Below are 24,865 nucleotides of genomic sequence, written 5' to 3' on the forward strand. Positions count from 1 at the left end.
CCTGGGTGGGGTGTCTGATGTTCTCATGGCCCCTGAGGACACCCTGTGGTGTCTCAGCTGTGTCCCCACAGAGATGACAAGATCTCTCACTGACACTTGGGAATAATGAGGGCCCCCATGTTTTCGGTACTAACAGGGCCAGGGTAGAAATAAGGCTTCAGAGGTTTGTTGAAAGTGGTTTTGAAAGTATAAAGAAAGCTACAATCTGGCACATTGTAGAAAGAGATCAGTCCTTTCTCATACTGCAGAAAAATACCCACTGCCATGAGGGGATCTGGGATACTGAGAATGGAAGTGGGTGTGGAAAGTGCCTTGTACTCATTGTTCTCCAGGGAAAGTGCCCAGAACCCATTTTCAGGACAAACAGAGATTTCTCCTTTCCGTGTAACTGAGTGCACACACAGTCCTATTTCCCACCTGTCTTTCCAACCCACATCCACCTCCCAGTAATGGTCACCAGCCGAGAAGCGGTTCATCCCCAGAACAGCCATGTGAGTGTCAAACCGCTCAGGATTGTCAGGAACATCTCGTTTTTCCGCAGTAGCCCTCACATATTTTCTGTTCTCTCTTATTTCTAGATGAGGATGAGCAGTTCTCTCATCCAGTGTTATGTCTTCTGCAGGAAGAAGATTAGATCAATTAATTGTAAGACTGAAGATAATTCCTACTTCAGAGGCTTTAGGTAAAGGTCTTACTTACATGACATTTCATATAGCCTCTGTAAGGTGAGTGAAAACAGGGGTGAGAAAAAATTCAAAGATGAGAGAGAGAGAAAGAGAGAGAGAGAGAGAGAGAGAGAGAGAACTCACTGGGTAAGGAGATGCCTTACCAGGCACTTATCCCAAGCACCAGCTCCAGCCCCACTGGGAAGGTGCTGTGTTAAAAGGAAAAGCAGGAGCTGGGGGGCTTCACCTCTCTCCATTTCTCCCTGAGTGTCTGAATTACAAACAAACAAAAACTGGTTTCTGAGAGCAGTGAAATTTTGTGTGTGACACCCTCCCTCAGGAAGAAAAAAATAGAGAAAGGAAGGAGAGAAGGAAGGAAGGGAGGGAGGGAGGAAGGAATAAGGAAGGAAGGAAAACCTGAGAGCTTCTGGGTACTTTTCAAAAACTCAAAGAGATCAAAGAAATTACCATCCTACATCCCTACCCAAAGAATATTCCATCCTATATCTAAACAAGGTTTTTGGCGAAATTGCTAAACTAATTCATCTGTGTAAAGGACAAACCCAGAGGGTCCAGAGGAAACACTGATGAGGGGAGAATGACATGTCACCACAAGCTCCTGAAAGGCCTCAACAAACATCCTAGTCTTATAACATTTAACTCTCTCTTTCTGCCTCTGACTCCTGTGACATTAATAAAATGACTGCTAAAAATTTTAACAGGAACTTTAAATCCGTTGTGCCTGCCTTGAAAGCAGAGCAGAGGGCAGTGAGGCCAGGGGAGCCCCACCTGCAGGCACAGAGGCTGAAGCACCCCAGATGCTCCAGGAGAGGACAGTGTCCAGTGCAGCCAGAGGAGAGGAGGAGGGGAAGGGGCGGGACCAGGGAAGCCCAGGGGAAGAGGGCGGGGTCACTGAGGCCCTGAGACCACTGGGGATTCTGCCCTTTCTCTAAGCAGGTGGAGGATGAACAGACTGGGATATTTTACCACTTATGAAGCTTCCCCCCTACAGCTGTGGAGGACTATTAACAATACCTCATAGAGTTTTGACTGCAGAAAAAGAGAAATAAGGTAGCAAACACAATTAGATCAAGTGTTTGCTGCTATTTGAATCTGTCTTCTCCTGGATGGAGACTTTACAGCATATGTGCAGGCTGAAGGTTACACAGAGGGCTGGGAGAAAATTGAGTGTGAGCGGGAGAAAATGAAAAGCAATCTCATATCTTATCGTTCTTTTTGTTTCTGGAGCACTGGTATCTGTGAATGTGGAATTATTTTTATAGACTCATGATAAAGGGGTGATTTAAAAAAAAACTTTAAAGGGAATCGAGGGGGTCTAGCGTGGGACCTTGAGTCTCAAGGTGCAAGAAGAATAGCCTGGTGGATGGGGAGGTGTGCTCCCAGCTTTGGGGATGTGAAACTGTACCTTTGTGGCAAGGACAGTTCCTTCCTTCCTTCCTTCCTTCCTTCCTTCCTTCCTTCCTTCCTTCCTTCCTTCCTTCTTTCCTGCTTTCCTTCTTCCTTCCTTCCTTCCTTCCTTTCTCTCTTTAGTTTTTTCTTTCATTCCTCCTTTCATTTTTATTGCCACAGGGTTATTGCTGGGAATCAGTGTCTCCACTATTAATTCACCACTGCCAACAAACTTTTTTTTTTTTTGAGAGAAAGGAATTGAGAGGGAAGAATGAGGTAGAGAGGGAGAGAAAAGTGGCACCTGCAACACTACTTGCCCTGGAAGTAGGGGACTAGAAACTTCAACCAGGCTCACTGCACTTAGCAAACTGCATCCAACCAGGTGATCCACACAGACTGCCTTCTAAACCTACATTCCCCAATAATGGGTATTTAAAAAGGATGCAGTGATGGCTTGTTTCCCACTGGCCTACAATAATATTTTAGACAAATGACTCAATTTTATTACTGAGTTGCAAGCCTTTCACATTCATTTAAAGGAGTTTTATTCTGAAACAAATTTTTTATATTTAGTGCCTTAGTGCTTATTGAATTCAAGGTGCACATATATCAACTAAAATGATTGTCAGAGTTCAAAATACATATATATTACTTGGGCCAAACCATTCTACAAAAGACTTGAAGAAAGTTTAACTTGTAATCATAAGTCACACTTCATACACCTTATAAAAATTGAAATTTACCTGCATAACTCCGGAGATTTTTCAGTCCTACAGACAGAAAGGAATATTCATGGTTAGCTGACTTACTAGCAAGGCATTGGCTTTGTGAGTAATGACATGTGGCATTGAAGTGGAGAATTCAGACTTCACTTACCTTCCTCTCCCAGGGCTTTTCTTCGGGCTGCAACCAGCCAGAGAGAGAGAGAGAGAGAGAGGAAGAGAGAGAGAGAGGTAGGTCAGTGTTCTGAGGGGACACTGGCTGTGATTCCAAATTAGTATCATGAGGGTGAAAGACAAGACTTACCAAAAAAATAAATAAATAAAAATAAATTAATTAATTAAAAAAAGACTTACCAAGTTGCCCTATGAGGGTAGCTAAAAAAGAAAAGAAAGAAAAAAATTAAAAAGAAAAGAAGAAAAGAAAAAGATAAAAATATTTATATTTTTACTCTTAAGAAATTGGATATCAGAATTCTCTAGTTTATCAGAGAGTATCTGTTTCAGATACTGTAATGTAAGGCTCACAGGCTGAGAGGACCACGTGGCCCAGACACTGAGCTGGGGCAGCAGCAGCCTGTGCAGACACACTGCAGGGCTGTCAGGGACAGGCTGCTGCTTCCTGTTCTCACAGCAGCTCTCTGCCTGCTTTTCAGCAACTGCTGTCCTGCTTCAGTCTCCACCACAACATGCCTGAGTTCAGTCTCTGTCATCTCACCAGGGAAATGTCTGTGCAAAGTCTAGTTTGTCCTGAGAGGTTTTCTTCTGCTCTGGGGACAGTGTGAGCAGCATGAGCCAGTGTGTCACTCCAAGGGCATCACAAACAGCCTGTCAGTGTGGCTCCATGCTGGGAGCCCTGTGCTCCTGAGCACAGACACAGGGCAGCACCCGCACTCCTGAAGCTGCTTCTGGCAAAGATGTTTACATTGTTTTAATCATAAAAGCCATTTATTTACTACAAAATACATGTTACCATGTGCCGGGACCCAGGTTTGAGACCTCATTCATTACTTGTGAAGAACGATGTCTGCAAGTGCCTCTTTCTCTCTCTCTCCATTCCTATCTCCCCTTCCCAATTTGTCTGTGTCCCACCTGATAAAATAGAGATAAAAAAATTAAAAAAAACAAATGAACTCTAGAATATTTGGATTCATAGTGCCAGCCCTGAGATCCAGCTATATCCCTGGTGGCAATAAATAAATAAATAAATAAACAAACTAATAAAGAAAGATTGAACATCCATTGGGTTAGTGGATAGCTGATAAGGAGAGCACACACTTTCCTCATGTGAGAACCTGGACCAGCCCAGTGAAACAGGAGAGCACCACACACAGCACCCAGAGGAGGCTGCAAAAGGTCAGTGCTCTGATTTTTTTTCTTTAAGACTCTTTCTTTCTCTTTCTGTCACTTCCTCGCTCTGTCTCATTCTAACTGAAATTGAAGGAACAGGAAATCTACTCATAGCAGCTGAATCTTGTAGCTATTTCACCACCAGAAGAAAAAACAAGAGAGAAAGAGGAAAAAGAAGAAAGAAAATTGATTATTTTTAAAATGTGGAAATTGTCTTTTTAAATTTGTGAATCCATTTTTTCATTCAGCTAGAAGGACACACAGAGAAAGAAAGAGTGAGGCAGACATAAAAGAAAACCTCATAGCACAGAGGCTTCTTCACTTGCCACAGCCCCTCCCTGTGTGGCCAGGGCTCAGACCTGAGTCCCTCACCAATGCAGGAAACCAACTGGAGAGCTGTTACTCTGGTCCTGAATATCTTTTTATGTGAATTGTTAATATATTTAGTACATTAAGTCTACTATTCAATGATACAGCAATTCTATAAAGTAGAAATAGATATGACTCACCATTTTCTTTCACTAAATGGCCTAAAGATACAAAGAAAATAAGACACCATGAACAATAATAAAGATAAATCTAAAAACTCAAAAATATAGATGGAAAAATCTTTGATATACATATACTGTCTATGGATGACATAATTAGAATGCTGATCCTGCACAAATATTCAGAATCCTTGAGACAGCCAGTGTGGAGGTCAGAAGACAGCTCATCAGGCAAAGCCTGTGCCTTCCTGTGGGAAATGCCCTGGTGACCAGTCCAGGACTTCCTGGGAGCATGGATGGAACCTGGGGAGCTGCATGGATGGAGGAGTGGTGCTGGGGGTGGCTGTTCTCTTTTTGTCTTTCTTCCCTTTTTCTTCTCTCTGTACTCCCTCTCTCTCTCTTAAAAAAAAGTAAAGAACATTATTCAGCAATGGTGTTCAGAGTAGTCTTGAGCATGTAAGAGTCCCCACACAGCATGGAGAAGGCCAACAGCAGTGGCTGAAGTATGTATTTAGCATCTCATATATAAAGTACATTTCCACTGATTAGCACCTAATAACAGAGCACTGAAGAAAAAGATAAAAGTCTCTATTGATATGCTGATTTCTGTCTCATAAACAGGTAGGAAGTATGTAGAAATACATAAACATTCTAAATAGTACTAAAATTAACATAAGAGTCTATATGAAAACTTTCAGTAATTTCAAGCAAGAAATTTTTCCAACATACCATAGCGTTACTATTAAACCAAAAAAAAAAAAAAAATGCCCAGATAATATATATTTCAAAATAGTACAAGTTATATAACATTTCATTTTATATAACATTTTTAAAAGAATATTCATATGCAAAATTCAAAGATTGATCTTCCACTGTGTATTGAATAATGAAAATACTTTACTTGACCAAGCATACTTTTCTCTGCTATTTGTGCCTTTAGAGTGAAAATAAATACTACTCACGAATGTCTTCATTCAATTCCACTGTAATAAAAAAGAAAGGTAAATAATGAACACAAAGCTACTGTTACAAAGGTTTATCTGACAGAATTTATAAAAATTACTCTTGACTCGAATCTTTGAAGTTCCCACTTAATAAACTATGAACCAAGTAGATGTCAATGAGGGTTGTTGTTGAACAAAGAGACCAGGATTTCATGCTCACTGATTCAGCTGATGACTTGTCAGAACCTCCCAATAAACTCAATGGAAAGTCATCACCTCAAAGGCAGAGTCTACTCCTGCAAGTCCTTCTGTTGATGTATAGAGCTCTCTATAGGGTGTTCCAGAAATAATGTGGGTCAGGTGAAGTCTGAGATGTGCTGACAACTCTATTGGGTATATCATGGAATGTACCCTCTTGACCCCAACTCTATAAATCAACACAGCTTCAATAAGTAACACAGAGTCAGAAAACTAATAGAAAGACAATGCATTCAGAGTTATTTACAGTGTATTTTTCCCAAGTGTCTGGAGAAGGGGCAGTGAGATTTTATTTAGAAAATGTGGTTTAAGAATCAGGAGTAACTGACAATTATCAGCCAATGCTGCAAACACCAAGAATATATCCTGGGCGCGGAAAGAGAGAAGCTTCCCCTGAAACACTTTATAGAGTGTTTAAATTTAAGATAATACAGATCTAACGTGATTCTCTGGAAACTGATGTGTAGCATAGTCAAGGATTCAAAATATAAGGGATCCTGGTTTGTTAGAAGGATCCTCTAGTCTTCAGTGAGGTGGACAAAGCCTTCCAAGTGTCTTTTACACAGGTTTATCTTCCCATTCTGAACGATGGTAATCGATTTAAAAAAAAAAGTGATGCTATGAGCAATAAATTAGTGGAGCCCGTGACTGGGAGCAGGTTATGTCCCACATTTCAGCAGCACCAGGTGCCTTTCCTGGTGTCCTGATGGCTCTTAGTTGGGCATTTAGATCTGTGACTGTCCAGTTCCTCTTGTTTCAGAATAGAGTTCTGTTTGCAAGCTGGAGAAGTTTTAGGGAAATGACCCAACAAAATTCAGAGAAGCTATCAGAAGATAGAACAAGAGATGAAAACAGAAACAGCAGAATCTCAAATCCAGTTATATTGACATTCTTTCTTATGCAGATATTTTCATTATTAAAGCTTCGCTTTAAGTTGCCTATTTAAGAATATATATTTATAGACTGACAGATAGTTATGGAAATAATAGTCAACTCTTATCTGTACCCTCAGAGAATCATTGCAGTTTCCAATGGAGACAATGGGGACACAGAACTCTGGTGGTGGGAATAACATGGAATTATACCCCTGTTATTTTGTAAATCACTAATAAAATAAAATAGAAGAAAATGTAGCAGAATATGTAAACATGCCCATTTAATACTCTAATCTTTTTCTTAAACATTGGATGGAAAGGGGTGACTTAAAACATTGTTTTCCTGTCACCCTTAATTAATGTATCATCTTTGGCCACGAGAGAGCACCATGAAATCTATAATGCTGGGATGCTTGATTAGGGGGCCAAGATGGGGCCATATCAACCAATACCCTCTGAACCAGTTTTTAGGTAAGAAAAAAAAAACAGGTAATAAAAAGCAGGAAGTTCAATAAATAAGAATTGTCAGCCAAATACAGTGGGAGCTGCAAGCACAGTGCCAAAGACGACAAAAAGAAAAGGAAAAGTGATCTATTGTTAATGTGTGGTAGTTGGCCGTGCATATGTTAGAATTCACATTCTAGTCAATTTTATATAAATATATATATTATATTTTTTCTTTTTATTGGGAATTAATGTTTTACATTCAACAGTAAGTACAATAGTTTGTACATGCATAACATTCCCCAGTTTCCCATATAACAATATAACCCCCACTAGGTTCTAGTCAATTTTTCACTCATATTAGAGGACAGAGAGAGAAGGAAGAGTGAGATGGACAGAGGGGAAACCAACAGAAGCTTTCTTACTTGCCACAGGACCTCCCCTGTGCTGCCAGGGCTCTGACCTGAGTCCCTCACAGCATTTCAAGAAGTCTGCCTGGAGAGCTCTCTCTGTGGGCCTGAATATCATTTTTCTGTGAATTGTTAATATATTTTAGTATGTTAAACATTCCATTCAATGACATTAGGCATCCAAAATAGTTATGACTCACCATTTTCTTTCTGTGCAAGATCTGTGAAAAACAATAAAGATAAATCTACAATTAGCAAAGAAGTGGTCTTGGTCAACTCATTAAAGCTTTTCTTGATCAGATTTACCCAATGAGGTGAACATAAGGGATGATAGTGATAATAAAGGAGGTAAGTTTCTTGCAGAATTCACCTGGGTGGCATAAGAGTCTCCAAGTAAACTCCACTAGCTGGAGTGTCATCACCTCAAGGACAAAGTCAGCCTAAAGACCCTTCTGCTGATTGTCTGGAGCTCATGTGATGATCCAAGATGATACATCCAATTCTCCATAGGCACAGAGCACCGAGAATCAGGAGCAGGATCAATGAGACTGTAGTCAGGGCTGGGGAGTCTAAAGACAAAGTGGAGTTTCTGGAACCCTCTAAGGAGCATTCATGGCCCAGACATAAAGACCCAGGACATTGTTAAGATAGATACTTTACATTGAACTCTTAATTGAGAGATGACTTTACTATAAAATCAACACCAGTCAATACCCTGGAGAGTGATGTGTAGCATCTGTCAAGGGTATGAGGGGGTGCGTGGCTGTGGGACAGAGAACATTCAGATTCTACTCTGAACTGGTGAGGGCTCACCAGGCTCCCACAATTCATCAGAACTGACCAGGAAATTGTAAAAGCAGTAAAAGATCCTGGAACTGAAGATACGTAAGTGCAAAGGCATAGGGGGAAACTATACTAGAAAAAATACTTCTTATAATAAACACTGTTGAACATTCAGAATCATAATCAAAGCTAAAACAATAGATTGAAAAGTATTAAAGTGTATATATTGTGTGTGGGGAAAGTCTATGCATATTGTAGTTAAAGTGCTAATCCAGTAGAAATATTCAAAACCCGGGGGTTTGTTGGTAGCACAGGGAGTTAAGTGCAGATGGGGTGAAGCTCAAGGACCTGTGTGAAGCAGGTCTGTAGGTGTCTCTCTGTCTGTCTGTCTGTCTCTCTCTCTGTCTGTCTGTCTCTTTTCCTCTCTCAATTTGATTTCTGTCTGGTCCAAAAACAATAACATCAATGTAAACAATAACAATAAGGACAACAAGGCAACAAAATGGGGAAAAATGGCCTCCACGAGCAGTAATAACCCAGAAGGCAAAAAAAAAAAAAAAAAAAAAGAAAGGAATAAAGAAAGAAAGAGAGAGAAATATTTAAAACCCTTGAAACAGACTATATGAGGGTCAGGTGACAGTTCATCAGGCTGAGCCTGTAGCCTCATGTGAGATGCTCTAATTCCACCTGGGAGCAAAGGATGGCACTTGGGGAGCTCTGTAGATGGAGGTGGGGTGCTATAACTTTTCTTCTCCTGTCTGTGTTCAGCCTCTCTATTCCCTTTCTCTCTCCCTCTCCTTGTGCTCCCCCTACCCTCTAAAATAAAGATAAGAATTTGGCCCCCTGCAGATGTTTAGAGAAGTCATGTGCATATCTGAGACCCCAACTGCATGAAGAAGGCCAACTGTAGGAGTGGCCATGTTTGGTTAGCTTTGAACAACTGGACCAGTGACAAACTCTGTGGAGTGACAAACTCTCCAGGTGATTCTGATTATGCTCCCATTTGAGAAGAAAGATCACTTGAGTCCTTAACTTCTTCACTGAGCAGAATCCTATGGAGTGAGTGCCCAGATCTCTGACACTGACAGAACACAGATATTCCTGAGGGGATTTCTAGAACTGTGCACATGTTCAAGAAGTGGGAAGCTACTAGCTCTCATTCAGTTCTCATCTTAGTCTCTATAAAACATAGATGGATAGTTCTATGACAACATTAAAACATACAAAGTGTCTGTAGTCTTTTCTACTGGATCCATGGGTATGAAGCAAAACTGAAATGTGGATCCTTAATCTCAGATTGAGAAAGTGAGATTCTCAGATCTTATACAACTCACCATAATCTCTTGGAAGTGTATCTGAAAATAAAGAAAAAAGATGAGTTAATTATTAGGAATTCAGGCTCTGACTGAGCTGCTGCTCATCTCACAAGAGATGCTCTATTGATGTTGTGAGACAACACAGGTTCCCAGAGATGCCCTGCTGGTATGGAGGAGTTCTGAAATGACTCTGCTCCCTAACACAGATCCCAATCTAGAGACAACCCAATAAGGCAGGGATGTTATGTTGGGAGGCTTAACCTAAATGTCAGACTCCAAATCAATAGACTGAAGTATTTCAGCATTCAGTGCACGCATCACAGATAATCTGTGAGGTACCTCTATGGTGAAAGCTATTAGCTTTTATCATGTGGGCAAGGATTGATATCACCCAGACATACCTAATTTTCTTCTAGTTTGAACAAAGAGAACACCGAAGGCTGTACCAACAGCCACGAGACACAGAGACACAACAAATTCCACTATCCAGGGCCAGATCCTGGGGAACACGGTATCTGAAACACAGGAATTATCTTATTTGAGGTTGAGCTTGATATCAGTGACCTGACACCTGGGAACAAGCCCCAAGGGTTTTCTCTGCAGAGGCATGTGAGCAGAAAAGAAATTCTAAGCCTCAGCCTCCCTCCTTGCAATTCACAGAAATCCAGGAGCCCTGGAAAGGCTGGTGTTCCCAAGTATTTCCTTAGATCCTATTCTATTCCCTCCCTTGTCAGTTTCCTCAATAAAAGTTTGTCACTGTCCTATTGAATTACCTTCCACATACATGTATGTGAACCTGACAAGCAAGCATCAGGCAGAATAATAATATTCTATGAGAGACTATGAGGTATGGGCAATCAGCAAAATGAGTTTCAAAGTCACAGCCACAAAGTCTAGACCACAAAACTGGTAGGTAGGACTAAGCAGTGGTCTAACTTGACATTTAGAAGACAACAACAGCTTGTTCAAATGAATGATTTACCCAGGCAGCAGGAATAAAAGACGTTTAGAAGTCATTTTAACAGACTTCTTAAAATACTTAACATCCTTTGTACAACCATGTTAACCTGACAGTGAAATAAGGTATTGACATGTTCTGTCAGTCTCAGAAAAACATAAAAAGACAAAAGATGAATTTTCCACAAGCTCTACAATAACAATTACAGTGGGTGGGGTAGAGCATCCTCCAGGCCCCTCACCCTCAGGTGTTGGATGCTGTCCCATCCTTGCTCAGCAGAGATCTCTCAGGATTCTCACACTGGAAGGCACTGACCTGCCACAGAAACGTGTGCTTCCTTCTCCTCGGTGAGGACTGGGTTCCTTATGACACAGGACACATCTCTTGACCTGGTATCTACAGTGACAGATGTTTCCACATGAAACAGACCATTTTCTGCTGCTGTCTTGGTCTCAGAGGCTGGTGTCAAACGCCGACCTTGCAGGTCCCTCCATTGCACCTCAGGCTCTGGGTACCAGTCTGGAGATGTGCAGGTCAGCTTCATCTCCCCAGTGCCTCCAGATTCTATGTGAATCTGTGGAGCTCTGCCTGAGGCTAGGAAGCAGAAACGGGACTGAAAAAGTAGGTTCTTCAAGAGGTTTATTGCCATTTTACTTTGACTGTCAGCTTGTTTAGGATAAGAGAGGTACAACTTCACACAATTTGTACCACTAGAACTCTGTATTCCATCCCCTAACTTGATAATTTTCCTATTCTTTAACCTTCTGGGTGTATGGACCCAAGGTCATTATGGGGTGCAGAGAGTGGAAGGTCTGACATCTATAATTGCTTCCCTGCTGAACATGGGATTGACAGGTCAATCCATACTCCCAGCCTCTCTCTCTCTTTCCCTAGTGGGGTGGGGTTCTGGGAGCAGAACTCCAGGACACATTGGTGAGGTTGTCTGTCCAGGGAAGTTTGGTTGGCATCATGCTAGCATCTGGAACCTGGTGGCCAAAAAACAGTTAACATATAAAGCCAAACAAGTTGTTGACTAATCATGAACCTAAAGTCTGGAATAGTGCAGATGTCTTCAACTCTTGTTGGGGGGGGCTCTGTTCTGTAGATAGCTAGTAGGCATATTTTAGTTATATTCCAAAGGTCCTGTGGCTATACTAATTTTTTTTGTTTTTCCCCTGAGCCTGAAATCTGATATGCAGGTGGATCTAAGTTATTGTCTGGGGAGATGATGTCATGGCTGGAAAAAATACCAGAAAGCTGGATCAGGGAAGAGAGTAGCTCCCTAATATGACAAAGGTGTATAAATATTGTTGACTGTAAGCCACATCGATTTGATTTGGTCTGGGGCCCATATTCAGCTTAAGAGCCTATGTGACCTCTGCATCCCTGTAGATCTGAGCTCATATTCTGTGATCATGTGTATTTTATTTAGAAAAGTGCAGATTAATCTTAATAGCTGCATAGTATTCCATTGTGTTTATGTACCACAGCTTTCTCAGCCACTCATCTGCTGTTGGACACGTGAGTTCCTTCCAGGTTTTAGATATTATGAATTGTGCTGCTATGAACATAGGAGTACACACATCTTTTTGGTTGGGTGTCATGGAGTCCTTGGGATATATCCCCACAAGAGAAGTTACTGGGTCATATGGAAGGTCCATGTCTAGCCTTGTGAGAGTTCTCCAGACTGCTCTCCACAGAAGCTGGACCAATTTACATTCCAACCAGCAGTGCAGAAGGGTTCCTCTGTCCCCACAGCCTCTCCAACATTTGTTGCTGCTGTCCTTTTTGATGTATGCCATTCTTACAGGTGTGAGGTGGTATCTCAATGTTGCTTTATTTGCACTTCTCTGACAATCAGCGACCTGAAGCAGTTTTTCATATGTTTGTTAGCCTTTTGGATCTCCTCTGAAGTGAACGTCTTATTCATATCCTCTGCCTATTTTTGGATGGGGTCATTTGCTTTTTTGGTGCTAAGTTTCCTGAGCTTCATCACTCAGGTGAGACCTTTCCTTTCATAGTATTCTCTAATTCCATTCCAGGTGGTCCACTCCCTAATAATGGCTCCAAACCTAGATATAGTCCAGGTCCCCTGAGATAGAGCATATGTTCACACATGCCCATAAACTAGGGAAAAATATATACCTGAAAGCAGAAGTGCACAAGAGCCTGCAAGGAATACCCCCCAACACTTCATCTGCACTATTCCAGTCTTTAGGTCCATGATTGTTCAACAGTTTGTTTGGCTTTATATGTTAACTCTCTTTTCAGCCACCAGGTTCCAGATGCCAGCACAATACCGGCCAGACTTCCTCGGACAGATGACCCCACCAATGTGTACTGGAGCTCCGCTTCCCCAGAGACCCACCCTGTCAGGGAAAGAGAGAGACAGACTGGGAGTATGGATCGACCAGTCAACGTCCATGTTCAGCGGGGAAGCAATTACAGAAGCCAGACCTTCCACCCTCTGCAACCCACAATGACCCTGGGTCCATACTCCCAGAGGGATAGAGAATGGGAAAGTTATCAGGGGAGGCAATGGGACATGGAGATCTGGTGGTGGGAATTGTGTGGAACTGTACCCCTCTTATCCTATGGTTTTGTTAATGTCTCCTTTCTTAAATAAAAAAAAAAGGTTTTCAACAAAAAAATAAAACAAGCAGTTCAAAGTTTGAAAAAAAAAAAGTGCTGGTTGAAAAGCACTTACCACAGTGAGTGGGAATGCAGCACTTCGGTGGTGTGAGTGGTGTTGGACATACCTCCTACTGTCTTATAATCTTATAAATAACTATTTGTTATATGTATTAAAAAATGAAAGACAAAAAACACTAACTAACCATAGTCTATTGATCAAGCAACATACCTCCATACCAAACATGTTTGTATGTACTCTTTTCTTTTTACTGCTTCTGTATTAAAATATTATTACTCATTGATCTCATTAGTTTTTGCTCTAGGATAGAGGCATTGACTTAAATAAAAGAGAACAACAGCACCAAACCTCCCTCCAGACTATGGAATCTAGGCTCAACCCTGGGTCAGCATGAGGATAAGCAGATGCACTCTGAGGTGAGCTATCATAGCACCCTAACTGGAGATTCTTAATATGGGTAGTGTCGTTTTCATGTTGTTTTCACCGGGCTGGCTTCACGGGCGGGAAACAGACGAACAGGGACTCATGGCTGGGTTGTACGCAGTATCTCTTTATTCATGCAGGACACAGCGCAATCTATACCAAGCTAAGATAAACTAAACTAAAGTACCCTAAAACTCACAATGCTATCTTTATATATACTTGCCAAGTAGGGTGGAAACAGGATGTGACATAGAGAGGGTGGAGAGAAAAGTGACTGGTGAAAATCAGAGTGTGACAAGGAGGGGGCGGAGCAGGCGAGAATCCTATCACTGAACCACCAATGCCCTGGAGGGAGGGTGGTGCTTGTTAACAGTGGTTATGTAAATAGAATGCAGTGGTTATGTAAATAGAATAGTGTTAAGCAGGGGGGATTTAAACCAAATGAAACAGAAGGGATCTCATGCATACCAACAGGGTAGCAGAATACTCTCAATGCATGTGCAGCCTGAGAACTTAGAAGAGAATATTAGTCAGTGGTTTCTGTGACAAATTGCTAGCTATTCCCTAAATACCCATTTCCCCTTTCTGTGACGCTTTTCAGTGTGGCCTCCCTGGCAGGCTGGGCATGTTCTCACCATCCCGTGACTCAGATGCACAGCCGCAGGCAGCGAAGGGGTCCCTGACATATTGGTCTGGTCTGTGGACAGACTGACTTTCACATTGTCACCAACATCAATTCAATAGAGGTGGAGCCTGAGGCTAGTAGACACCTTGCTAGCTGGTGCAGTTTCTAAGGAGACAATGTTAACAGTGGGCCTGTCTTTCAGGTAAAGACTTTGTGCTCCAACCTGCTCTGCACTGAGGAGGTGCTTTCAGAAGTGATGGGAAATGGTGGGAATGCTGTGTGTCTCCTAGAGTATTTTCTGAAGAGGGACATCATTCCTTCTTCTTTCACTCTTTTTTCTTAAATCATTTTTTAAAATCTTTATTTATTTATTGGATAGACACAGACAGAAATTGAGAGGGAAGGTGGTTATAGAGAGGGAGAGAAACAGAGAGACACCTGCAGCCCTGCTTCACCACTGGTGAAGCTTTCCCCCTACAGGTGGGGACCAGGAACTTGAACCTGTCTCCTTCCACACTGTAATGTGTGCACCACCACTTGGCCCCCCTCTTTCTCTCTTGTCAAGGGTTGGAGCTCTGTGTCAGTGAGTAATCTATGAATGTGAATTAAGGGGGCAGGTGGTGGTGCACCTGGTTGAGCACAAATATCACAGTGGGTGAGGACCCAGGTTCAAATCCTTAGGGTCAAGTCCCCATTCCCCACCTGGGCGGGGGGGTGGGGTGGGGGAGGGCTTCATGAGAGGTGAAACAGTGCTGCAGGTGTCTCTCTTTCTCTACCTCCCTCTTTCCTCTAAACTTCTCTCTGTCTCTACCCAAACTGAATAAAAGAAAGTTAAGTAAAAGGTTGCTGGTCAGTAGAGCCACACACATTACCATGTGCATGGACCCAGGTTCAAGGCCCTGGTCCCCACATGCAAGAGGAAAGAAGATTCAGTAAATCAGGCTGCAGATGTCTCTCTTTTTCTCTTCCTCTCTATTTTCCCCTTCCCTCTTAATTTTGCTCAGTCCCTATTAAATAAATAAATAAAACGGAATTTTAAAAAATAAACCATAAACTTGTAACTTAGGAATTGACACAATGAACAAACTGTTAAATTCTCAGGTGTGAATTCCTGAGTTCAAGTCCTGCTATAGCAAGTACCAGAATGATGTTCTGCGAGAGTCAGACGGTAGCGCAGGGGTTTAAGTGCATGAGCACAAGGCACAAGGACTGACTCAAGGATCCCAGTTTGAGCCCCCGGCTCCCCACCTACAAGGGAGTCGCTTCACAGGTGGTGAAGCAGACCTGTAGGTGTCTCTCTTTCTCTCCCCCTTTCTGTCTTCCCCTCCTCCATTTCTCTCTGTCCTCTTTAACTATGACATCAACAACAACAATAATAACTACAACAACAATAAAAAACAAGGGAAACAAAAGAAAAATAAATAAATAAATAAATATTAAAAAGAATCATGTTCTGGCTCTCCCCTCAAAATAAATTAAGACTTTCCATTACAAAAACTTACCTGTTACCAACACTGTGAATTGTGCTTCATTTTCAAATGTGGAGCTTGCAAAGTAGCATCTGTACTGCCCATTGTCTGCAGGGAGGATGGGAAAGATCCTCAGGGCCACCTGCCCTGTGGTGATGTTCTCCTTTATGAACTCTGTTCTCTCTTGGAACTTTGGGCTCTGCTGGTCCAGCTGATCCTGGTAAGCTTCATAATGATGCACCAGAGCTGATGGGTGAATCTGGTACCAGGTCACCTGCATGTCCTCAGCATCTGTCATTGGGCTGAGGTGACAGGGCAGCACAGCTTCTTTCCCAACTGAGGCAATGATTGGTGGACCTGGGCCTATCACACGGAATTGCCCTGAAGGTGATGAAGAAAATAATTAAATTCTTGTCAGGACTGTGTTCTGAGGAACTTTTCAAGGTATGTGTATCAGAGCCAGTGGTAGCACATCTGGTTAAGCACACACTAAGTAGGTGTATTAAATTTCAAAATAGTAAACTGCACGGCATTTTAAAAGGCAGCCTATATTCCCAGAGTGCACTGCATAGTAATTAACTAAAACTCCTTTGTGTCCTGGGAGGGGGTTCAACTGTGAAACACAGAACCTGAGTGCTTGAAGCCTTGGAGAAGAGTCTGACCCTGCACAGGCTGAGCAGAGCACTGGCCTCAATCCCTCTTCTCTCTCTCCCTCTCCCTCTCTCTCCCCCCTCTCTCTTTCTCCTATTCACTCTCATGAAATAGGAAAATGCATCTCATAAAAATGCATTCCATCACTGATGGTTCAACTAGAAAATTAAGATGCTATGTTTGCATTTTCCTCAACTATTCAAACTGTCCCAACTCTTGAGTGTCAGTGCTGAACCATGAAGACTCTGCCTGGTTTCATCCTCAGATGCTGGCCATCCCTCCCTCCTACAAAGCATGAAGATATAGTGAGTCAACAGACAATACTTCAATAATAACCAGCCGGCTGAATACTTAATTATAAGCACAGAATCATTCTTTAGGATATCAATCAAACTTATGTATTGCTATTACTGTTATTTTTGCTGCCAGGGCTTCCCTGGGGCTGTTTGCCTACATTATTCCACTGCTCCTAGAAGACCTTTTTGTAACTTGGATTGAGGCGGGGAGGGGAGTGGGCTAGGGGCTACTTAACTCATTTATTATTTAATTGTAACTGGCATGTAGTAGTAGTTTCATGCACACAACACAATGATTAGATATTTGCATATACAGTAAAATGGTCACCACTCTAACTCTTGTCAAACATCCATCATCACATAGTTACAATTTTTTTCCAAGTGGTGAGCACTTTGTATTATTGTTGAAGAAAGACAAAAAGGTGTCCCACTACCAACTTAAAAACACCCTTTGTGGGGGCTGCTATTGGTGCACTGGGTTAAGTACAAATAATACAAAGTACAAGGACCAGCACAAGGCTCCCAGTTCCAACCCCCAGCTCCCCACATGCAGGGGGGACGCTTCACAAGCAGTGAAGCAGGTCTGCAGATGTCCATTTTTCCTTCTCCCTGTTTAGTCTCCCTCTCCTCTCTCAATTTCTCTCTGTCCTATCCAATAAAATGGGGGGGGGGGAATAGCCATCAGGAGCAGTGGATTCATAGTGCAGGCACCAAACCCCAATGACAACTCTGCAGGAAAAGAAAAAAAGGAAAGAAAGAAAGAGAGAAAGAAAGAAAGAAAGAAAGGAGAAAGGATAAAAGAAAGAAAGAAGGAAGAAAAGAAAGAAAGAGAGAAAGAAAGAAAGGAAGGAAGGAAGAAAGAAAGAAAGAAAGAAAGAAAAAAGAAACACCCTGGAGTCAGGTGGTAGCTCAGTGGGTTAAGTGCACATGGCACAAAGCGTAAGGACCATCATAAGGATCCTGGCTCAAGCCTCTGGGTCCCCACCTGCAGGCAGGTCACTTCACAGGCAGTGAAGCAGGTCTGCAGGTGTCTGTCTTTCTCTCCCCCTCACTGTCTTCCCCTCCTCTCTCCATTTCTCTCTGTCCTACCCAACAGGAGCGACATCAGTAACAACAATAATAATAACTACAACAATGAAACAAGGGTAACAAAAGGAAATAAATAATTTTTTTTTTAAAAAAGAAACACCCTTAGAAACTACTGCATATCTTACAATAGAAGGAGAGAGACAGAGAGGTTGAGAAAGGCAGATGAAAGAACATTTCTGCAGTGCTCCTGAAGCCTCCCATTTGCACGGGGTTCCTGTGTTTGAGGGGACCTAGAACTGAGTCCTCTGGCTTGGTTAAGTGTGTGCTCTACCGGGACAGCCAGCCCCAGATTTGTTCACTATTTTTAAAATAATCATTCTATTCCTTTCATGAGAGAGAGAGAGAGAGAGAGAAGTGAAGGTGATGAGAGAGAGGCTAGATCAGCACTCTCTCACACACCATGCTGGGAATCAAACTCTGAACTTCTATTTTGCAAGGTCAGAGTTCAGCCACTGTGCTACCTCGCAGGTTACTAACTGACTTCTACTGCGCTTCATGGCTGTGGTTAGTATAAGATAGGAGTATGCACTTCCCTAGAGACCCATCCTACTAGGGAAAGAGAGAGGCAGGCTGGAAGTATGGACCAACGAGTCAACGTCCATGTTCAGCAGGGAAGCAATTACAGAAGCCAGACCTTCCACCTTCTGCAACCCACAATGACCTTGGGTCCATATTCCCAGAGGGATAGAGAATGGGAAAGCTATCAAGGGAGGGGATGGGATATGGAGTTCTGGTGGTGGGAATTGTGTGGTGTTGTACCCCTCCTATCCTACGGTTTTGTTAATGTCTCCTTTTTTAAATAAATTTTTTAAAAGATAGGAGTATGCATTAGGTCTTTGATCCCAAATGTCCTCAAATCTTTGAAACCTGTGAATGATAGAAGTTTATTTTCTAATTCTATAGCAGCCTTTTTCTTCTATCTTTTATTAAAAAGAGCCATTTAATTTATTTAATGTGATATAATTTCACAAAAGATCGGGTGGGGGAGTGGAGAGAAGGCTGGTGTGTGGAGAGAAGCCAGGGCATGATTCTGGAACACGCAGTGCTAGGGACTGAACCAGGAAATTTAGGCATGTGAGTGCAGTGCATCACTAACTGAACCCTTCTTCCCATCTGTTGGGCAGTTTCCCTGAACCAGACTTGAGTTTATACTGTGACTCTAAGTGGGGCTTCTAGAGTGACTGGAGGGCAGAATAGTCTCCAGATAAACAAGCATGTAAGAGAATACTTGAACCTTTTGCTTCACCCCACAGTCTCTGGGAAGTGAAGAAATTTAAAATCATGAACACAGGTGAGTCAGCCAGTGGATTCGTAGTGAAAAAAAAAAATGAGTCAGCCTACCATGTCCATGAACTGAAATGGAAAATTCCATAGAAATCCCATAGCACAGACCCTTTGAAATATAACTAAAATATGCATACTAGCTATCTACAAAATGGAGAACCTCCCAACACTTCACCTACACTATTCCAGCCTTTAGGTCCATGATTGTTCAACAATTTGTTTGGCTTTGTATATTAACTTTCTTTTCAGCCACCAGGTTCCAGATGCTAACGTGATGCAACCAGACTTCCCTGGACAGACAACCCTACCAATGTGTCCCAGAGCTCTGAGTCCCCAGAGCCCTTCCCCACTAGGGAAAGAAAGAGACAACTGGGTGTATGGATCGACCTGTCAACACCCATGTTCAGCGGGGAAGCAATTACAGAAGCCAGACCTTCCACCTTCAGTACCTCATAATGATTCTGGGTTCATTACCCAGAGGGTTAAAGAATAGGAAAGCTATCAGGGGAGGGGATGGGATACAAAGGTCTGGTGGTGGGAATTGTGGGAAGTTGTACCCTCTTATCCTATGGTTTTGTCAATGTCTCCTTTTTATAAATAAAAAAAAAATTTTTAAGAAATTCCATAGCAATGCAGTGCACAGGTTAAAATGTGCAAGGACCTGGATTTGAGTCCTCACTCCTTACCTGCATGGGGGAAGCTTCATGAGCAGTGAAGCAGGTCCATGGGTGTCCATCTTTCTCCTTCCCTCTCTACTCTCCTCCCACCTCAATGTCTCTCTGTCCTAGGTGAAGATGGCAGTGTGTCAGGAGGGAGGTACCTGTGGCTTCCACAAGGAAGGTCACTCTGTCCTCTGTCCCTACATCCTTCTCTCCTTATCTCTTCACCTTTATGTCACTATATTATAACCCTTATCATCAAGCTGAAATAAGAATTATAGCACTTTTCTGAATTCTGTCAGACATTTAAATAAGGGGAGTTAATTGGACTCCAGAGTTCACAGTCAGCCAGGTAGAGAAGTCAGCCCTGAAATAACAACAGATTGAAAGAGACTAAGCCCCCCTCAGCTTGTGAGTCTGCACTCTGAACAGTTTTCATCAGGACTGAATTGAATGAAATGGATGGACACTTAGCGGTTGGCGGAGGCTGGGTTATTGTTACATAAATACAAAGCAATGCCCCACTGCCAACTTAAAATACAGAAGCAGTGCTGTCAATGTCTGTGCCACTGGCTTAATGGAATGCTATGGAACTAAGAGTACCACCTTTGAACAAATTAATTTATCACCAAGGAAGGAAAAGTTGAAAACATCTCTCAAATTGACTCATAAGGAAATTTTTACCCAACAAACTAAAAAAAGGATTATTTCCCAAATCAAAATAAAACAGCTATAGTTGCTTGAATGACCACCATTTGCGTTACATGCGGGGTGTGTATCGAACCAGAAATAAATATGTGGCCAGCTAACTTTATCCTTGAAGCCAGGGCTTGAACTCCCTAGAGGAGTATGTGTTTCAGCAAAAACACCAGACTATTTCACAGGAGTGGCTCTGAAACTAGGTAGAGATATATAGAGGAATATGCCTTTGTGAGACTATAGCCCTCACCATATTTGGAATGTATACTTTTACTAGAGAGTAACTAAAAATAATAAATGAGTGTTTATAATTAAAGCTAAAATTATACCATTATCGAGGGTTGTTTTTCTTTTTTTTTAAACATGCTTCAGTAAAACACTCCAGCAGTGCTGACAAATAGAGGGCAGGAAATCTGCATGAGATTGATGGAGAGACAGTGGAAGTTCAGCTCCAGGAGTAAACTGAACCAAGAATGTGGAAGATGTGGTGGGAAGATACTATTGAAAATGGGGCTGTGAGGGGACCTCAGTGAAGGAGATGCAATGAAAACATGCAGGTCAGCAGCTGAAGGTCAAGTCCAGCTCCAGGGGGAGGAAGAGCAAGTCAGGACAGGGACACAGGACACAACTCCTAGCTCAGCAGGGATGGCATTGAGACTCTCAGGGTGACATGGGCCCAGGGCTGCTGAGTCCAGGTGCTGAGAGCAGTGGGCAGCACACACACTGGCCTTTCCTAGTGCAGCTGTAGGAGGGGACATGGGACACTCGGCAGACTGAAAACAGAGTAAGTTGAACTTTACTTTCAGGATATTCTGAGGTTATAAACAAGACTTGCATTCATTGCATTGGTTCATACTTACAAATCCAAGATAGAATTTTAAGTAACAAGACTCAAACGCTGAAAGAAAAGCATAGGCTGAAGGAGAATCAGTCTAAAATCTTCAGGAAAAGAGGCAAAGCCCTGGGACCATCCCCTGTAACAGGAGCCCCCCACCCCCACCCCCAGCAGGGCCTTGGCATCAGCAGACAGTGACAGCCCTTCCCACTCACCTGCGCCTGGCCAGGGAAGCAGGGCTGAGAGCAGGAGGGTGCTGATGCCCACGCACCAGGGCTGCATCTCAGCTCAGGGCTCCTCTCAGTGTGCAGGGTCAGGTGCTCACAGGCCTGGGGGCTGCTCACTCCCTCCACACTCTTCCTGGAGCTTTGGGTCCAGGAGTCCTGAGGAGAAAGCTGCCTGGTCAGGACCAGAGTCAGGATCCCCTCAGTGGGTGAGCAGTTATCAAACACGGTACATCCAACTACAGACTCATCACATCAGCTACCAGGATGGAATTACACACAAACAATTTGGGTGGATTTCACTGGGGCTATAATGCAAGAAGAAGTCTGTGGCTCCCGTAAACCTCAAACAGAAACAATGTCTGTGACGAACATTATACAGGGTGAGGTCTGTCCACATAATCCTTTAAAGATCAAATTTCAAGATAATAAACTAGTAGTTGATATGGGTTATATAGTAACAGAATCTTGTTGTTTCTTTGAAGACAAATAGAATGGAATGGATAAAACAAAGAGATCTTTTAAAGATTAGGCTTTTATAATTTTTATTGAGCTGCTCTTATACGTTTATTCATAAAAGACAATGTCATAAAGCCACATAAGCAATGTCTGATTGATTTGAAAATATATAAAATTCTAGTAGGTCTTATGGACAGTGATCACTTCTATGTTTCGTTGACATTGTGCTGTAGAAATACAAAATGTTGTCTGTCACAAAAGACTTTGGGGATTTAATCATTTAATTTATCTTGAATCCTCAATCAAATATTCCCTTTTCATTGCCCATTTTTATTGTTGTTGTAGTTATCATTGTTTTTGTTATTGATGTCATCATTGTTGGATAGGACAGAGAAAAATGGAGAGAGAAGGAGAAGACAGAGGGGGGAGAGACACTTGCAGACCTGCTTCAAAACCTGTGAAGCGACTCCCCTGCAGGTGGGGAGCTGGGGTCTGGAACCAGAATCCTTACACAGGTCCTTGTATTTAATGCCAAATGCACTTAACTAGCTGCACCACCACTCGGAACCCTGAGACTTTCGAACATTAATGAATATGCACAAAGGAATTCATCATTTAAAGTCTGACACTTAGGAAGCTTGCAGGTCACCACTCCCATTCTCACAGCAAATAAAGTGAAGAAACTAAAAATCAACAACTTCTCATCTTCCATCAAAGAGTTTACACCTCACAAGATGCAACTGCCCTGAAGTTAAAGAAAGAGATTGGCAACATGGAGAATCACAACTGATCAGAGCAGGAACCACCATGGACAGTAGCAAGGAAGAAAATCTTGAACTGTAGCACATAAGTTGCTGGAACATCAGTGTAAGGAGCTTGAGCAACAGCCACTCTAAAAGGAACCTGCTTGGGAGATGGGCACAGTGGGTTAAACACAGGTGGCACAAAGAGCAAGGACGTGAATGAGGATCCTGGTTCAATCCCCCGGCCCCCCACCTGCAGAGAAGTCACTTCACAGGCAGTAAAGCAGGTCTGCAGGTATCTGTCTTTCTCTCCCCCTCTCTGTCTTCCCCTCCTATCTCCATTTCTCTGTCCTGTCCAACAATGACGACATCAATAACAACAACAATATCTACAATAATAAAAGACAATAAAGGCAATGAAAGGGAATAAAAGGAGCCTGCTTAATAGAACCCACACACTTCAGAGAATTATGTTCTTGTGAATTCTGAGAGGAAATTGGGAAACTTCTCCTCAAAGATTGAGAAGGGGAGGACAGTGATTCTTCTGAAATGCCCCATATTACTATTAGTCCCAGAGAAACACTTAGCAAAGCAGGATGAACTGGGGGGACCACTGGCTCCAAATGCCCTTGAAAAATAGTTGTGCCCCCTGTTCCCTGCCAGGAGCACAATTACCTTTTTTGTACACAAAGTCAGTTATATTGCTCTTGTCAGGTCCCCCAGAGGATGGCAAATGAGTGACTCACAGTCAACAGAGCACAGGCACAGAAGCAGGAGGGAGAGGTCCAACAGGAGGGTCTCTCTGGAGAGCAGAGGCTCAGAGCAGGGCTGTGGGCTCAGCCTGAGACCTGGGGCCTGAGAGCCAATGCAGCCTCTGCCCCTTGGAGAGCAGCAGGCTGTGTGGACTGGTGCTCAGATAGTCAATGTCTAATTTCCCATCACCAACACTCCCTTTGCTGGGCAAAAGTCCAGGTTTGCAACAGAAATTTAGAAGTTGTAGATAACCACCTACAGGGTGGAGGACATGGGCACAGAAGGTCATAATCACTTTGAACACTCACCAAAGGCTCCATTTTGGCGGTCTTCTTGTACCTTCACTTCCATGGTCTCACAAAGACAGATTCTCCTAATGGAGGAGTGTATGTTCTGTGCTCCAACTCACTCCCCTTCCAGCCCCGCTGCCTCCCCTCAGCACAGAGCAGAGGGACAGTAGAGGCTGAAGCAGTGCTCACACCAGCCTCCCCCAACCTCACACCAAGTCCACAACTGGGAGTGGGGAGAGGCAGAGAGCCAGGAGCTGGGTTTGGGGAGAGCAAAACCTCAAGGAGAGTTCAGAGCCCTCACATCTTCCTGCCTTTCCCAGCTCCTTCTCCCAGTCCATCAAAAGGTAGGGCTTGGGTACCTAGGGGTGTGGAAACCCTTTCTGTGTCCTGTAAGAATCCTTGTCCCTTGCCTCAGGGCCACAGTAGAGATTCCAAGCCCAAGACAACTGTAGTCATTCCATTTTTTTTTTTTGAATTGGCAAAATTAGTGGTTTACAATGGTCAGTAAATACCTTAGTTGGGACATGTGTAAAACTTCTGTTTTCTGTGACACACTAAGATTCCCCACATAGATCCTCCTCCATCATGCACCAGGACCCATAAGCCCCCTCCAGAGTCCTTTACTTTGGTGAAATACACCAACCAACTCAAAATTCGGCTTTGTTTCTCCACTTCTGTTTCTATTTTCAACTTCTGTCTCTGAAAGAGATCATCCCATATTCACTCTTCTCTTACTGGCTTATCTCACTTCAAGCTTAGTCCAAGATGAGATGAAAAATGATGAATATATGATTCTTAATAGTTGAGTCATATTCCATTGTGTATATGTACCACAACTCAGTCACTCATTTGTTATACCTATGTTGTTACCAGGGTTTGGGTATTGTAAGTTGTGCTTCTATGAACATAGCACAGATCTTTTTGGATGTACATGTTTGGTTCCATAAGATAAACTGCTAGGAGAGGGATTGCATGTTCATAGAGTAGGTCTATTTCTAGGTCCATTTAATTTTTATTTTGTAATTTCTAGTCTTACAAAGACTTTAAAAGGGTTAGGGTGTGTATTAAATGAAGAAAGGAAGCTCTCTTCAAT

At 42.7% G+C, this 24,865-nt stretch overlaps 1 protein-coding gene and 1 long non-coding RNA gene across 2 annotated transcripts in view; both read right to left on the bottom strand.

Annotated features, from left to right (window-relative positions):
* The window catches only part of LOC103119633 (uncharacterized), a 301,172-nt gene that overhangs the window by 34,532 nt on the left and 241,775 nt on the right, over positions 1-24,865 (bottom strand). The window lies entirely within an intron of this gene.
* LOC103119634 (butyrophilin subfamily 1 member A1-like) lies at positions 87-21,643 on the bottom strand. The gene is made up of 10 exons (XM_060196934.1): positions 21,519-21,643; positions 15,824-16,171; positions 10,936-11,214; positions 10,064-10,177; positions 9,681-9,701; positions 7,764-7,784; positions 5,595-5,615; positions 4,654-4,674; positions 2,819-2,845; positions 87-616 (listed from the first exon to the last, which is right to left on the bottom strand). Exons 1-10 carry the CDS (start codon positions 21,583-21,585, stop codon positions 87-89), a joined length of 1,449 nt encoding a protein of 482 aa, XP_060052917.1. The 5' UTR covers positions 21,586-21,643.

The sequence above is a fragment of the Erinaceus europaeus genome, chromosome 9 (assembly GCF_950295315.1).
Source record: "Erinaceus europaeus chromosome 9, mEriEur2.1, whole genome shotgun sequence".
NCBI classification, from domain to species: Eukaryota; Metazoa; Chordata; class Mammalia; order Eulipotyphla; family Erinaceidae; genus Erinaceus; species Erinaceus europaeus.